Source organism: Tachypleus tridentatus, chromosome 13 (genome assembly GCF_004210375.1).
Source record: "Tachypleus tridentatus isolate NWPU-2018 chromosome 13, ASM421037v1, whole genome shotgun sequence".
Classification (NCBI taxonomy): domain Eukaryota; kingdom Metazoa; phylum Arthropoda; class Merostomata; order Xiphosura; family Limulidae; genus Tachypleus; species Tachypleus tridentatus.
The window spans coordinates 110,610,991-110,628,447 of record NC_134837.1 but is presented as its reverse complement, the minus strand read 5'-3'; the positions used below and the strand labels follow the sequence as shown (position 1 = coordinate 110,628,447).

At 32.1% G+C, this 17,457-nt stretch overlaps 1 protein-coding gene across 5 annotated transcripts in view; it reads left to right on the top strand.

The window, feature by feature from the left end:
- Nucleotides 1-17,457, top strand: part of LOC143236938 (eukaryotic translation initiation factor 4E transporter-like) — a 93,005-nt gene that overhangs the window by 35,330 nt on the left and 40,218 nt on the right. For 2 of the 5 annotated variants that reach the window (XM_076475652.1, XM_076475648.1), the window contains exon 1: nt 16,879-17,184. The exons of 2 other annotated variants lie outside the window; for them this stretch is intronic. In XM_076475652.1, the coding sequence (XP_076331767.1) occupies nt 17,171-17,184 (14 nt within the window). In that variant the 5' untranslated portion in view covers nt 16,879-17,170. Of the gene's footprint in view, nt 1-16,876; nt 17,185-17,457 lie in introns of those variants that run through there. One more of the 5 variants, XM_076475649.1, reaches the window with a different exon arrangement.

Sequence of the window (17,457 nt, the reverse complement as noted above, 5' to 3'; positions counted from 1 at the left end):
AACAGCTACATAATTACTTTAATAATGACTTTTGGAAGTACTTCAAGATTCACAATACAAGTCCTTATTTCAACTGTTCAGCAACTACTTCAACGATATCTTTTGGGTGTGTGTGTTTTCTTATAGCAAAGCCACATGAGGCTATTTGCTGAGCCCACCGAGGGAAATTGAACCCCTGATTTTAAGGTTGTAAATCCGTAGACTTATCACTGTACTAGCGAAGGGGCATATCTTTTGGCTTTGAAATCATTTGAATAGATATAAATCCTTATTGCAATTGTTTTCTTACTGTTAAAACAATGGTTTTTGAGATTACTTGGGGATTCACAACTTTTTTATTTCTTGTACAGTTACAATGAAGTGGCTTTAAGAAATCAAAATCCAATAGTGACTACAGAAATAACCTGAAGAATTTTAAATTATTTCCTTCCCCAGAGGCACAGCGTTATGTCTACAGAATAACAACGCTAGAACCTTGGTTTCGACTCATGTTGTAAGGAAAGCACAGTTAACCCATTGTGTAGCTTTGTAGTTAACTACAAACAACAGCAACAATTTAAATCCTCATTTCAGCTATTTTGTAACTACTTCACCAACGGTTTTTGAAATTACTTGAAGAATCCCAAATCCTTATTTTATGAAGCGTTTATTCTTTTGTTTATTTGTTTTTTTTTTAATTTCGCGCAAAGCTACTCGAGGGCTATCTGCGCTAACCGTTTCTTATTTAGCAGTGTAAGACTAGAGGGAAGGAAGCTAGTCATCACCACCTACTTCAAACTCTTTGGCTACTCTTTTACCAACGAATAGTGGGATTGACCGTCACATTATAACGCACCCACGGATGAAAGGGTGAGGATGTTTGATGCGACCGGGATTCGAACCCGAAACCCTCAGATTATTAGTCGAACGCCTTAACCCACCTGGCCATGCTGGGCATACTTTTATTTGTCGCATGTTAGTTCACAGTGTACGTTCAACTAATTGATAAAACGTATTGGATATCAAAATAATCTTGTGTCAGTAGCACTCTGTTAAATAATTGTAATTATGTTGAGAAGTCTTCTCACATTAGCTAATATATTTTATTTGGTTAAAATTTCAATGTACCAAGAAATTAAGAACGGTTTCTCCTTTCATGATAAATGCATGTTGCTGAGGTTTACAAAATGTAAACGATAGATGTCACACAGGTAATCGTGCGAGAGATTTGACGTACTCTTAAGGTATGTCCTATATTTACACGTCATCTGTGTCATTGAAGTTACTAGTGGCTAACGAACGAATAAAGATGACATTTTAAATTTAGTTAAGCACACAATTAAAACATCCAGAAAAAACAAACTTGCTTTCAAACAATCGTAAAACAGCGAGAGGAACATATTTTACATTTGTGGCATTCACAGAAATACGACAAAAGGAGTTTTAAAATGTCACATAAGTTTTATTTGACTAAACCTTGGGTTAGGAATTACCCTCTCTCTCTCACGACTTGAAACGGTTATCAATGAACATGAAAACACAATAAAAGCAAGATAGTATTCACTGTTAAAAATTATTTCCTGTGTCATAATTACAGAAAAATGTGTTGGTAACGTGGTTTTCATTCTACACTGAACTATGGCACTAATATATTTGAAACGAAGGCTTCCTGCATAACCCATTAATTTCCTGTTTAGCACGTGATCCGGTTGTTGTAAGTGCCCTTCATTAGTGACTCAGAATTAATTATTCAAAAGAAACTAGTGATAGTTTTATAGACGTCTTGATAAGTTCATGGAACCATAAATCTCATAGTTATGGAAGTATTTTGCAGGAATTGCCACTTGGACAATTTATTATTAATCAACTGATTTATGTCTGGCATTTTTTTTCTTCATTGAATTGCAAAGGTTTTTTTAGTCAGAGAAGATGTAAAATTACAACACTAGGTAAATTTATTCAACTTAAATACCTATTGCCTGCCTATATAAATACCTATTGCCTGCCTATATATGAGAGTAATAATAATTATTGACAACATACCAACCTGTTTAGTTAATTTTTGGATTAGAAATAAATCATGTAGTGCAGAAAAATGAATATTTGTTTTTTATTATTTAAATATTTTCCTATTTACTCATTTATATCTATTCTACTAGTGTTTAATTACCTAATAATTTTATTCTTTCCATATATTTGCTTGTATATAAATCTAAATCATACCAGTTTATCTTCCAGCCCATTAATCTCTGATCCAAAGATGCTATTCAAACAACATGTTTGTCTTTCAAAAGTTTCTTTATTATCTCTGTCTCTGTATTTCCTTAAAAGATATTTTATCAGTTTATTTATTTATTTAAAGTTGTTATTCTAAATACATATTTATTTATCTAAATGTTTGTTTTACCGTTGTGTTTGGGTGTCTTAAGTTGATTCTCTTTTTTTATTATTCTATAAATCTCTTTATCACTCCTATGTTTGCTATAGCCTAGGGCATTAGTTTGTAGGGTTACAAATCAGGAGGTCCTAGGTTGAAGCTCACAGTGTGCAACAGAACAAACTCAGTGCCTTCAATATTACTATTTGGTTAAGAGTAGCTATGTAGGTGACAGATGCTGTGAACAAGTTGTCCTCTCTCTCTAGTCAGTAGTTTGAAATTTTGACTGGCCATGCTGGTATCTGAGGATGAATCTCTGACCATGTGTCATATAAGACACCGTTTAGGTTGTAAATACCAAATACATTATCATTTACCCAAGTGTGCCAAGGCATTCATATTTTATGCTATTACTTCTACATAAATTCTTTGATTTATCAGTGTGTATCAGTCTAAAGTATTTATTCTACCATTCTATCAATGTTTGATTTTCAGTAATTATTGTGTCAATATGTTTATGTATTCAAAAACTTTGTTCTTCCAGAATGTTTGTAGTTCAATATCCATCTTAATTTCTTTTTTTTTTAATTATTTGTTGGAATTATATTTTATGCCGAATTTCTTTTTATCAGTAGTTCCATCAGATTCCTTATCTAGGTATTTGCAGATATTTGAAAACGTACCAGCACTAGTATTCAGATATTCTTTTATACATTGACCTAACCAAACCAAAAGATCTTCTTCTAAATTTTGTATGTTTAGATACACATATATATATACCCAAAATGTTTACTCTATCAATTTCTGTTTACTTACCTAAAGTTTTATTATATCAACATATTAATCTACCCAAAGTTATTATACAAGCATGTTTATCTATCAAATTCTTTAATACTATCACTTTGGTTCATTTATGTTTTTTCAGTAATTTTGTTGTACTTCTATACCTTTATTTCTCTAAAGCTATCCTACTGTCAATGTTTGTTCTGTCTGATGTTTTTATCTAAAATAATACTGTCAGTTTGGTTCATTTATGTTTTTTCAGTAATTTTGTTGTACTTCTATACCTTTATTTCTCTAAAGTTATCCTACTGTCAATGTTTGTTCTGTCTGATGTTTTTATCTAAAACGTTTGGAGTATAATTGAATGCATTTATTTATTCAGTCACTGTTACTATTCAGTTGACATATTTATTTTATCAGTGTTCAACTCCCTATAGTTCTTTCAGTTTAATTATCTGTATACAGTGTTATTCTATGATTTTTTTAAAATAAAACTTCTGCCCCAGTGACACAACATTATGTTTATGTGCTTATAGTACTAGAAACCAGGTTTCGATACTGGTGGTGAGAAGAGCAGGACAGATAGCCCATGTTGTAGCTTTGTGTTTAACGACAAAAATTTTGTTTAAAAAAATTGTTTTTCAAAAATTTCTGTTCTAACAGTGTATTAATTTATCTTGGCCTGAAATATGTGAGTGGTTAAAGTATCTTTTAGAGGGATTATCTATTTAAAATGTTAATTTCACTCTGTGCATATCTAACTAATGAAATTATTCTATCAGCATATCTATCTGTGTAAAAATGTTATATTGTTACTGTGTTTACTAATTAAATATTTTTAACTCGTTAATGCAACTCAGTAGTAAGTCTGAGGGATACTAAATCTGGTTGCAATACCTGCAGTGAGTTGAGCACAGATAGCTCATTGTATAGTTTTGTACTTAACAACAAACAATCTTCTGTTTGTTTTTCATGTTTTTTATTTGTTTACCTAAACGTCTAATTTTAATGATGTACTTGTTTTTTGCAGTCACTATTGTAAGAGTGTATTAACTTATTTAAACTAGGTTTTATTCTATTAATAAATTATATTTATTTGTACCAGTGTAAGTAATTATAAAAAAAATGTTTTTTTTTTCAATATGTTTATTTATGTGAAACTTATGCAAAGTTGTTGTATTATTGGAGTTACCTATTTAAAGTATTTGCAAGTGTTTTTATTTACCAATGATTATCTATTCCTAGAATTGTTTTTATTTATTAATGTATTAAACTGTCAAAGTTGAGTTTTTTTCCTAAAGTTCTATTCTGTCAATGTTTTTGTTTATATAAAGTTTTAACAGCATCAGTATGTTTACTTCTCTAATGCTTTAACTCGACCAGTGTACTTATTTATATATAGTACTTATTGTATTGCTGTTTTCTATTTGTCTGGTTTTCATTCGATTAATATATTTATTTCTTGAACATTTTATTCTACCCATGTGTTTATCTATGTTGAGTTATAACTGTATCGCTCTAAAATTCCGTTACCTATCTAAAATCTTTACTTTTGAAATCTGTGCTTAGCTATCTCAAGTTGTTATTCTATCAATGTTTAAGTAATATTGTAATTCTATCAGTCAGAGGCGTCGTTAAGAACTGGTACACTGGGCTCGTGCTATAGTTTTATTTTTCAGTGCCTCTTATACCCAGTCGTTGTGTAAAAAAAAATCAAAAATGAAAATTATGATCTGAAAATCACAGATATCTCGAAAATTCTCGGATCCATGGGCCCGAGCTCCCAACATTCAAGCACCTAGTTAAGCCTTTTCTATCAATATTTAACTATCTAATATTATTGTTATATCAGTGTTTAACTAACACTATAATTCTATCAGAAATTTCTCGAAAATTGTTATTGTATCAGTTGTTTACTTTTGTTCTTATTCTGTAAGTTTGTTCATCTACTTAGATTTGATTTTATCAACGCGTTTACATAATGTTATGTTTACCGATCTAAAAACTGATGTTATCTCAGAGTATTTCATGTTTAAGATAGCTGAGGATACCCGTTAAGGGAGTACAAGTTTTATAAAGGACAATGCTAAATAATGTTCCTCGTTTAATTTATTTTGTTATTAAGTTCCTAATGACCTCATAATATGTTAGGTGCATACCCTGTTTTACGGAAGATAATAATTGACTTATTTAAATGTCTTTAAATTCAAAGTCAAAAATATATTTTAAATAAAAGGTGAAAATGTGCCCTATTTCAGTGTTGTTGTTTGTTTTCTTTTTGTTGTTATTCCCCCTTCTCGGTAAAAAAAAATCATAAAACAGAATGGCCGTTGTGCACTCTTGGACTGTTTCCAGTTCCCATACCAGAAATGACGGTAATCAAGCCAACCAATTCTGGGTGATGTATGCTGACATACACACGCACGTAACTGATCCTCTTTACGATAAGAATTTTTATTCTATCAGCGTATTCACCTATCTAAAGTTATAAACCTTACTCACAGAGCTGGATATTTGTAAGTATACATTTAGAACAAATGTTATCACACTTAATTTCTCTGTATAGCCATATAGGGCTAAGCCACAAATGTGAAATTCTTCGTCAATCTATAATTAAGTAATCCATAAACCGTTAATAAAAGACTATTCGGAAGAACTGGAGTTTTTGTTGTTTTTTTCTTTCCTTTTTTTTTTTTGTTTTTTACTAAGGCAAGTTATTAAACAGCAATAATAATAAAACTTTCCAACCTAAAGTATGACGCATCTTTCCGAGACCCTGTGGAGGATGACGTCAGACGATTTCTGGTAGTTTCCTAATTTTTGTTATGACTAAACGAATACATGGCCTTCCACATTCCATGGTTTTAGTTCTGACAAATCTTTTTGTTGTTATCGCTTTCAATAAATTAGTATACGATTGTGCCATACAAAGTTTAAAAAATGTTTTTGTCAAAAAACAAACAAACCTGAAGGTGTATGCGTAGGTGCTTCTATCATGCATTAGTTTTTGCTAAAAGTACATGTTAAAACACCAGTCAAATACATAACATATTTGATTGATATGTGTGATTGTGTGAAATAATACAGTACTAATACAAAAGCCGATATTTTAAGACAAACAATTCATCCTTTAAATGCTTATTTTCTTTCATTCGAGTGTAATAAGCAACAGCCGTTAATGCACTTCTGCGATAGATACTTCAAAACATACTTAGATTTACTTGAAAAAAGAAAATAAACACATTTAGTTCTCACTAATGAACTTTGCTTATGACTTTGAAAATATTGTAACTAATCAGTTTAATCAAAATATTATTATAGTTGCTTCTCGTGAGTACATGTATGATGTCATGTATGTAAGACTAGTCGGTTTGTTACACGAAGTCAGAATCGTTAATCTGTAAGGTTTCAGGTATGCTCTATAGAGTTAGCCTACTCTTAATCAGAAGTATCTGACGATCAATTAACCTCACTCGAGAAAAGTTATTATTCCGAGAGTTTAATAAAAACCGATTAACAAGGCCTACGTATTGCAAACAATTTTCTCAGTTAACGCATATATTGCAGCAATTTAAACCCACAGTTAACCTCTCAGAAGAATGAGCTATCGTTACATCAAAGCCTGTAAGATGAACATAACAGTCTAAGATGGGTATTATAATAGGATATACTGCATTTACTAGTAATATATTACTTTAAATATATATCCACATCTCTAATTCAGTTACTCTTTTAAATCACGTTGGAAAAAAAACAAAACATTATGACAGTTATGTTGTTTCGTTTTTCAATAATTTGCTTTGGTTCAAACTAGGGGCGGATGGAGCCATGCTCAGTCCTTTTCATGATTAAAATACGCCCCAGTGTACCAGTAAAGGTCTTCCATTATCCCCAATCATTTCTATAGTTATCTCAAGGAGAGGAGGAGTCCATGCCAAAAATAAAAATAAAAAACAGATCACTCACTCGTGTTGCTTTGCACGCATACCACATATTGGTTTCCTTAATTATTATGGGAAGTTATACGAACAGTTTGAAACACATTGCTCTCAAAATTCAAGGGGGGTCAAGAACAAAAAAGCAGTGCAAGAATCGAGTTCAACGGCCGTACAAACATATTTATGGGCATCCATCATGCTTGGATAGCGTTTCGGATGCGTTTTAGCTCACCTTGGTTCCTCAAATAAATAAAAGTAGAAGAATAGCCATGTAGATAAGGACACCCATCCCCAATGACTACCCTGAGTCCGCCTGTGAACTTTGATCCTACTTGTCCTACTTGTTCCTAAATTGTGTGAAGAACTCGCAAACAAACAAATTCGTACATATATACAACGTGAATTAACATAGAAGACTAACATAAACTCCGCAGCAGGGTTCAAAGGTCCCCTCATGATTAACAGAGGCCACAATATATCGATCAAGTTCCCTCATTTTTCCCATTTACTTCTATAGCTACCCAAAATGGATCTGTACCCTAAAACAAGTCCATTAAGACACCGCCCATGGTATATGAACACGTTTTCCACGTTTTGTCTCGTTAGCTTATAAATAAGAGCATTAACACAGTTTCATACATGACGCCCCAGAGATGCAGAGGGTGCCTCGAACACAAAATCCGATAACAGCTTCTGATTTAGCGACTCCAAAAATCTACTTCTGGACCTCCATCATGCCTCGATGATCCTTTTGATGCATTTTAGTTCCATACTAAAGGGACTGTACCATATAAAGAAGGAAACCCTATCAAATTTGGTCCTTCTAGGTTCAAAATCGTGGACGGAGATCCCAGACGAAAGAGATAAGTTCATAAACATAGAAAATAAAATAATAGAAACTGCGGCATTAAGCACAGCTATTCACTGCTTTTCTTTCTTCTTGTTTTTGTTTTGTTTTCAGGTATTGAAGAGGAGGTACACAAGTAATTTCCTCAGCCTGTTTTTAACTGTCATCTATCCTGTTTAAACAAATAATTTAAATATTTCCAGAGAAATTCCTATTAAACACAATACTACAATTTTAAACCTTTTTATAAGTTATGTTTCTTTCAAACGAACTTTAACTTAAAATTAACGCGTACTATAAAGCTCAACATAAGTTATTTTATTTTTAAACTTCGTGACACAAATCGTAAACTACTGTACTTGGAAGTTTTATTGTTATTATTAGTTAAATATCTCAAGTGATAAGTTTCTGAAAACGTATAAGTTGGTAAGAATGATGTGGTATTGTAAGTAAGTGGCTGTTATTATCTCATACAAATAACGGACAATATCACAATTCCAAGTAGTAAAATTATATATTTGAGGTATTGAGGTGTACAATTACCTTTTGAGAAACAATAAAAACTTATAAATACACTTATTTTGTAATCACTTAATACCACCTCCTTCCCTATTGGCTCAGCAGTCAACGCTGAAGTTTGGATTTCAATATCTACAGTGAAAAAATAACAGGTATCAAACCTGATCAAGCAATATAAATATAAAATATGTTTTATTTCATTAATGTTACACTTTGACCAAGAATCATGAAAGAAGTTTTGCTTGTAATCTTTAAAAAAGTATTTCTAAACGCTTGTGTTTTTATGGCTAAATAAGTTTAAATTTGTTTTTATTACTTTTTCTAAATGCCTCCCGCTGGTACAGCAGTAAGTCTACGGATTTATAACGCTAAAATCAGGGATTCGATTTTCCCTCGATAGGCACAGCAGATAGCCCGATATGGCTGTGCTATAAGAAAACTCACACTTTTTCTGAAATAAAGAATACATTACCCATCCCTCAACTGATGAGTAAATACATTCTGCTCATTGTTGACAATAATGTATATAAAATTTGTTATAATTAGTATTGATTTTTTTACTGTTCTCATTTATGATTTATTGCTTTGATTAGAAGTCAATGCACTTTAACAATTTCAGTAAATAAATTCCAAAGCGTACGAAAATAATCTAAGAAACAAAAAAGTGCTAGAGTGAAATGCGGTTTTATACTATTTATATTTGAAAATAAAACACAAACATATTGTAAGTTAGAATACCACAGAAGTACAATTAAAATCGTTCTTTTAACATTAAAATTAACGCTTTAAGTTAATTTTAATAAACGTGCTAATAAATAGCATGTTTTATAAACGAAGTATATCAGCTATATATATCTGGAATAGAAACACCATAGTACGTTTTGTACTTTTAAAGTGTACCACATAGGGGCTTTCTTCTCTATTTTATAAGCACGTGCTTTAATGACTCCTATTATTAAAGACATTTCTTTGGAATTCGTAAAAATGAAAAATGCAATGTCTAACCCACTTTTATAGTAATGAAAACAATTCATTTCTTCAAGGAGAGGCCTGACATAGCCTGGTGATTAGGGTACTCGGCTCTCAATCTGCGGGTCTTGAGTTTGAATTCAGTCATTAAACATGTTCCTCGTTTCAGATGTGGGAGCGTTCTAATGTGGCAGTCATTCCCACTTTTCATTGGTAGAAGAGTACCCCAATAATTTATGTAAATCCCTTAGATATGTCAAGTATAAATGGATCCAAACCAAAGTGGCATCACAAGCTGTAAGATTCCAAAAACAAACATACCACACGTGCAATGAACTGTAGGTGGTAGTGACGAGCTACCTTATCTCTTGTCTATCATTTTTATTTTAGAGATAGTTAGTGCAGATAGCTTCTAGCAATTTTACGCGAATGTCAACAAACAAGTAAATTTCTTCGACTACTAGGCCTATAAATTTCATTTACTAAACTAACATTTGCCGAACGATTGGCTCAACCTCACAACTCATGCTAATCAATGACTTGATAATTTCCTCTTATATCCACGTTACGTTCTCTGTTTCCAGCACTTTGTTGAAACATGACTTAATATTTACAAAACTGAAATAACATATAACCCGACTAACAAACGCATTACTGAATAACCAAACAACAGTTTTATCTAGTCTTGCCTAACACTTGTTTCATATTCCTCAAATCATTTAATGAGCTTTCAACAAAATTCTTCTCCTTTTTAGCCACGCGATCAACGCGTGGTATCTCCATCTGATAAAACAACATTACGAACGTCTATATTTAAAAAGTGTACAGCAATCGTATTTCACGATAAAACAATGGTACATTATACCTAAGCTTCCTTTGAATTAACACATGTAATTAATGATTAAAAGCTTTGACAATACTATCAATCCCACTATTCGTTGGTAAAAGAGCAGCCCAAGAGGTGGTGGTGGGTGGTAATGACTAGTTGCCTTCAATCTAGTCTTACACTGCTAAATTAGGAACGGATAGCGCAGATATCCCTCGTGTAACTTTGCGCGAAATTCAAAACAAACCAAATTCAATAAAGTATAATCGAAATTTTAATAAGTAAAACAAAATCTTCTTTCTTTACTCATATACTGTTTTTAAACTATCCAGTCACCAAATATTTTAATAATTTTCTTTCCCGAAGCTTACTGCACAAAGATTAGATTATCTTTCCTCTGTCAACATTTGTCGTCTTGCCACTGGGACAATTTTCTTCAAGTACATGGTCAAGAGAATCCACTAGTGGTTCTATCCTTCTGAAAGTTATCACAACAGTCGGTTTACTTACCTGTGGCGAAATCTTCTATGTAAGTAATCATTTAGCTACCGACGTGGTGTATGATCTTTAGCTTGAAGCACACGTCTTCCTGAGTTCAGGATGTCCTTATTATCACGTCCTTACATACTTGTTTCCACTTTAATTTAGTGCACAAGAACTGTTCTTGTTCTAAACCGTAAAATTATGTCAAGGAAGTATATCCTCGCATGTGTATCCACATAAAGTCTGTTCCTAATATCCACTCTTTCTCTTTGTTAATTACTCAAAAACAATATTGTGCAGAAAACATTCCTACTTTGAGGGTGACTTCTAACTTCCTTTTGCTGGAATTGTTTCATCATTTCTTGTTCACATACATTTATTTTTTGTTTAATCTCTGAAAACTATTTTACAGGTTTTGTTACAAGATCAGATTGAATAATGGTAGCTCTAAAATCAGTGTCAAGCATCATATTAAAAAACTTTCCATTAGTGAATTCGTTGGCTCACGAATTGGTCTCTTTAAAGAATGAAACCTATCCTCTCTTTGTCAGACTGAGTATCATCTTCAGAATGTCATCTCCTGGGTCTTTTATCATGTTGGTTCATTGTAGCCTCGGATTTAATGTTCACATTTTCAACACATATAGTAGTTACTATTTCGTGTCTTCCTTTGGGAGCAGCTCTTAACACCAAAAAGTAGTTTTTAACAATATATCATTTTAATTTACAATTGAAACATTCTGTCTTGTAGTGTGTTTTATTTTATATTCAGAATTAAAAGTTGTCTCATTAAACGTTTGTTTCCTGGGTATTTATCACATAAAAATGATCTAATGTTTCTATATTACTTCATCCGATAAACTCGTAATTTCTGGATGTTTAATTTAGTTCTTTATCTGCAACTAACTTAATAAAGTTCCATTACCAACTAGACAACTTTCCTTAAATATTTATACGCCTACTTTGATTTAGCATAATTCGCATATCTTCATCTATTATATATCGTTAATGAATTGGCCACATCCTAATAAATCCATAATTTCGCGTGAAGACCATTGGGCAAGTCTTTTCACATTTTCAGCAAATTTGACTAAGATATCTTTTTTTCTATCTTTCTTCTACAACTTTAAAAACTTTGTTTTTATTTGACTTTCTTATCCTGCTTGATAAAACAGCCTCTAATGACTGATAATTTATATGGATCTCTGTTGCAAAATTGGATGATGCTGTTAGGGCTAGTCTTTTTAAATATGTTGGTAGATGACAGCCTGTAGCTCATTATTCTACTTATTCGTATTTGAAATTATTTCTAACTGTGCCCGTTATTCCTCCCAAAGTATCTTTCCATCATAATCTCTTGGTTTCTCAACTGAGTAATATTGTTCAACTTGCTTGATAAATTTCATAACTTGGTAAATTTGTAGTGTAACAGGGAACATAGTTAATGGTGTCTTAGGTTGAAATTCTTGAACTCATGCAGAGAGAGGTGAGATTTGTTTGATACTTTCACTAATCAGGTCAGATTCTAGATGTTTCATCCTGATGTTGATGATATAATCCTTCTGCACTACATCAGGTTTATTTTTCTGTATATTTTCTATGGCTTTTTCAATTTTATTATGCAAATTTCTATTTTGTCTTCCATCTGGACTCACAGTACTTATGTAAGCATTATGTCTCAGTTCTTTGATTCTTCTCTCTGTTTGTCTCTCTTTTTAGCCCCCTGCTGGGACAGCGGTAAGTTTATGGATTTACAACGCTACAATCATGGGTTTGATTCCCCTCAGTGAATACAGCAGATAGCCCGATGTGGCTTTGCTATAAGAAACACACACTCTCTCTTTTTAATCTTCTCTTGAGTTTCTGTGATTTTTTCAATGCCTTGCTTTCTTCTAATTGTCTTTATCTTCTTTATTAATCTTGTATCCATTATTTCAGCATTTCCATTAAATCTTGAATATTGCTTTGAGCCCTTATCGTCATATTGAAGTTATGTCTGAAATCTAGTTTCTTTTCATCAAAACAATCACACTCTTTACATAAGTGTTGTATCGGTTTCTATCGTTGAGCGAGTTGTTTTGGATCATTTGGTAAAAATAATAATGTTTAATCTAGTCCACTTAATAATAAAGAAGTGTTTATTTCTTGATTACAAGTTCGAAAAATTTCATTTACTAACCTAACCAAGCAATAGGCCTAACTTCACAAATAACAATAAACAGTTAAGGCATTAGACTTGATAATTTTCTCTCGTAACTACAAAAGTTTCTCGTAGGCCTAGTACGTTTTGAAACACGAGTTCAATTTTCACATAACTGAAGTGACAAACAAACCAACTAACATGTTATATACCAGTTATCAAAAAATTGTACATAATATCTACAGGGGAATCAGATACTGTATACTTCGATTCTGTTTCGATCATACGTTGTATACACAAACTGTAGCGAGGTTAAAATTGTATACATTAGTTTAAGCTGTAATCTAAATACCACGTAACACACAAAAACTTACATTTAAGAATTTGTTTTAACCATTCTATGTATTAATCAGCACTTGGAGTAGCGCTGCTATAAATAGCACGCGATACGTAGAGTCGCTATGTTTATAGGAATGACGAAGGAATCGACGTTATATTTAAAAATATAGCATTGCAGGTAGCATCGCTCTATTTTTCATATATGTAAAGCGCTACTCTCGTCATATTTGTATTAGAAAATATAAATTATAATCATGTGTACATTTTATATTTCTATGATAATATAGTTTTGTAATATGCATAATGTTTCGGACTAAATTAGACTCGCCTATGTGATTTGACACATTCAGCTGATTCAGTCTGTGGCAATGTCTTACTGGCTATCCATGATGTAATTGTCTTTTGTTTTCGAATTTCGCACAAAGCTACTCGAGGGCTATCTGTGCTAGCCGTCCCTAATTTAGTAGTGTAAGCTTGGGCTGCTCTTTTACCAACGAATAGTGGGATTGACCGTCACATTATAACGCTTCCACGGCTAAAAGGGCAAGCATTTTTGGTTCGACGGGGATTCGAACCCGCGACACTCAGCTTACGAATCGAGCGCCTTAACTCACTTAGCCATGCCAGGCTATTGTGTGTGTGTGTGTGTGTGTGTGTATATATATATATATATAAAGCATTCTTTGCATTTACTTACAATGCTTTTATATTTAATATTTAGTGTTTACATCTTCAGTTCATTTTAATAATAATTTGGAAGGTTTATTAATTTATTTTTATGTAAAAATTTAGTTTAAAATACTGTTAAATGTTTTCGTAAATTCCTTGACTGGACAATTTTAGCAAAACGTTTTATTGGTCAACACGTTTCACTTGATAATACAATACATTCATATAAATCAGCTAGTTTATATTTCATGTAAGGTAGTCCCCTGCTGCGACAGCGATAAGTCTTTAGATTTACAACGCTAAAATTAGGAGTTCGATTCCCCACGGTGGACACAGCAGATAACGCGATGTGATTTTGTTATAAGAAAACACACGTTTATGTCGGAAAATTAGTTTAAAAAATCCCAAGCATTTATATTATTAAAAATTACTATTTATAATTAATATTATACTATTATATGATCTTCTGTATTAAATTTTATGATATACTTACATTACATTTTGCATACGAAAAACAATTAAACATGTTACGTGATTGAATTGCTGCCGTGAACTTATTTATTTATTATTATTAGTATCGTTATATTAATTTAATTTTGACGTCGTGTTCTTTAAATATTGTCATTAAATATATCGAAGGTTGTATGGTTATTAGCTACATTCCTCTCTTCAATTACAAATATATATATAGCTGTTCTGAGAAGTCTGTATTAGATTACTGCAACAACAAAATACTATCACTTATCAATAAATTTGTCTGTTTCGTTTTCAGTTAACCATTGACAAAACAAATTATCCTAAAAAATGTCAGTTTCAAAAACAGTGTTAGCGATAGCGGCACTCCATACCAGATGTCAGGTATCGTATGGTACGTACTAAACCAGGGGTGATTAAACGTTTTACGTATATACACTAGTTCGATGTTTATTTAAACATCATACTCCCCCTTAGTGGCATAACGTTGTGTTTTTTGTTTGTTTAGGCTTCAGCACAAAGCTACACAATGGGCTATCTATGCTCTGCCCGCTACGGGTATCGTAACCCGGCTTCTAGCGGCATGTCTGAGGACTTATAACGTTAGAAACGGGGTTTAGATACCCGTGGTGGGGAGTGCACAGATAGCTCATCGTGTTGCTTTGCGCTTACCTTCAAACAAATTTAGATATGAGCTTCAGGGTGATCTAAAGTATGTAGCACATCAACTCTTCCTATTATTTGAAATTGTACAAAAAATCCACCGTGCTCAGGCACTGTATACCTTACACTTGGATGATAATGTGTTGTGTACACCTACTCTAGATTGATGAGACATGACATTTACTAATCACAGACATAGCTGTCGGAACAAAAAATTTGAATTTGGTGGGACACCTTACTTACCATGTTAACCGTGGTTCATACTTAAAGTTGAAATAGTAACTTTCTCCCATAATTAACCGCAAATTTCTATTTTCCATTCGAAGAGGTACTTTGCTACCATATCAACATTTAGGGATACTTGCCCACAGCGTTTCCCATTTCCGCTGCCTATGATCATAGGGTAATCAATTATGATAAGGTGATGCAGAGGAGGGCAGAAATAACTCGCAACTTAATACCAGAATGATTGGATACCCTTTTCTTTTAACTATGTTGTCAAATATGGACATTATAATAAAATTCAAGAATATAGTACAATTATAAACAAATCAAAGATTACTAATAATTATGGGTTAAGTGGCATACAAATTTAGGAATATCACGAATGACTTCAACCTTCTAGATGTTCAGGAATATAATACAACTTCACAAATAATAGGGATGAAAAAGTGGTTTGTATTCTAAAGATAGCTGGTATGGGCATTAAAACTTTTATTAAACTACAGTAGAGAACAAAGTTTCGGCCTTCTTAGGTCATTTTCAAGTTAACTCTTTGAAGATGAGCTAAGAAGGTCAAACATTGTTCTCCACTTTAATTTAATAAAAGTGTTAATAACCAGTCGTCTTTAGAATACATTTTTCTTCTAGTGGGTTTCTCGTCATCACTTGGCCATAATCCGGGGTTGAGGATGAATAACCAGTAATTCCAAACCAAAACAGATAGCAATCTGAAAGATTAATTTAAATGTGTTATATATTATGTATAGACGCTATGCAAATTTAGAAAAGACTTACTTTTTGTGTAGAAGCATCACATCATCATCAGTGTTGTGGAGAAAAAAGATGATCTAGATTATATCACTGATATAATTCTGGCATCTTTTGCTGAGTGGTCAGTTGTGGTAAAAAGCGATATTACACTTGTGGAATTTATTTATTGGAATTCTAAAGCGAAGGTAAAGAATATTATTACAACATCAAGTAAGGCTTTTACGAGGTCTCATTTAAAATACTATGTGCATAGATAATAAGCAAATTAGAATATGGAAAGTAATATTTCTATAAATAGATTACAATGTAAAAAAACGCAATGCCACTCTAAAACAATGAGCTGGATATTTAAAATATTATAATAAAGGTAAAGCTCAAGCAGAAAGAAAAAGCTAATACAATTTAAGAGGGCATTATTTGAGATTTTATTGATGTGTTTATTTTCTTCTTAACATTTAGAGTAAACCATTCTTCTAACGTCTTTTAAAATGGCCTACTTTTTAATTTTGTTTTTCGAAAAATGCATGGGAGAAAATTAACTGAAAGATAGAAGTCCACTTACCAGTCCCAGAGACAGATATGTAAATAAGCCAATATACGAAAAGCGCAATTTGTTACACTTTGTGATATGCTATTCTTTTAAGAAAATTAAAATATAAAAAAATATAATAGTTAGTTGTTATGATATAATAAGCGATATTTTAGATCATGCTATAATATTTAAAAGGTAAGTTTTTTAAATATATGTCAAGAAACTAAACTATATTTTCCAGAAAAAATTATTAATTATTGTAATGTACTTGTTTTAATTATTATTGCAATAATCTAGTTACAAAAAACACCTGGTGTAGAGACTTCTTCCAGCTGATGTGTAATTATTCATCCGGGTATTTATTGGTATTTACAGTTTAAACGTCAGATGTGCGTGTGAAGTAACATTACAATTGTGTTAGCTGAAGATTCGTGTACTCTTATGCAAAAATGTGTGTAACAAATAATATCCTTATGTGACAGTCGTTTTTTTGTTGAGTATGTGTGAAAAGCGTGTATAAAATAATATTGTGTAAATAGCGTCTTCGCGTTAATTAAGTAAAATATAAGTTATTTATCTATTATTCACTAAGATAACTTCATTCTATTAACTGTTTTGTTCAGTGATAAGTGGTGGTATATGCCTTGGGCTAAGTGAGTATCTGACTAATCAAATTAGGGAGGCTTTTAACTCTTACTTTACGGAATCTGTAAAGACTGAATTAAATTCATTTTAAATTAGCAAACTTCATATTTTCGTTATTGTCTACGTGGGCGTAGTTCCTAGTAATATTACTACTAGTATCGCATTTGTTTTTAGCTTAAAATTAACCCAAAGTGGTACACGAATTTACGGTGTGATATAACAATTTTAAGTTTTTAGTTTTAGGTTTTTGTCTTTTTAGTTTTAGCTAACTTTTGTTATAA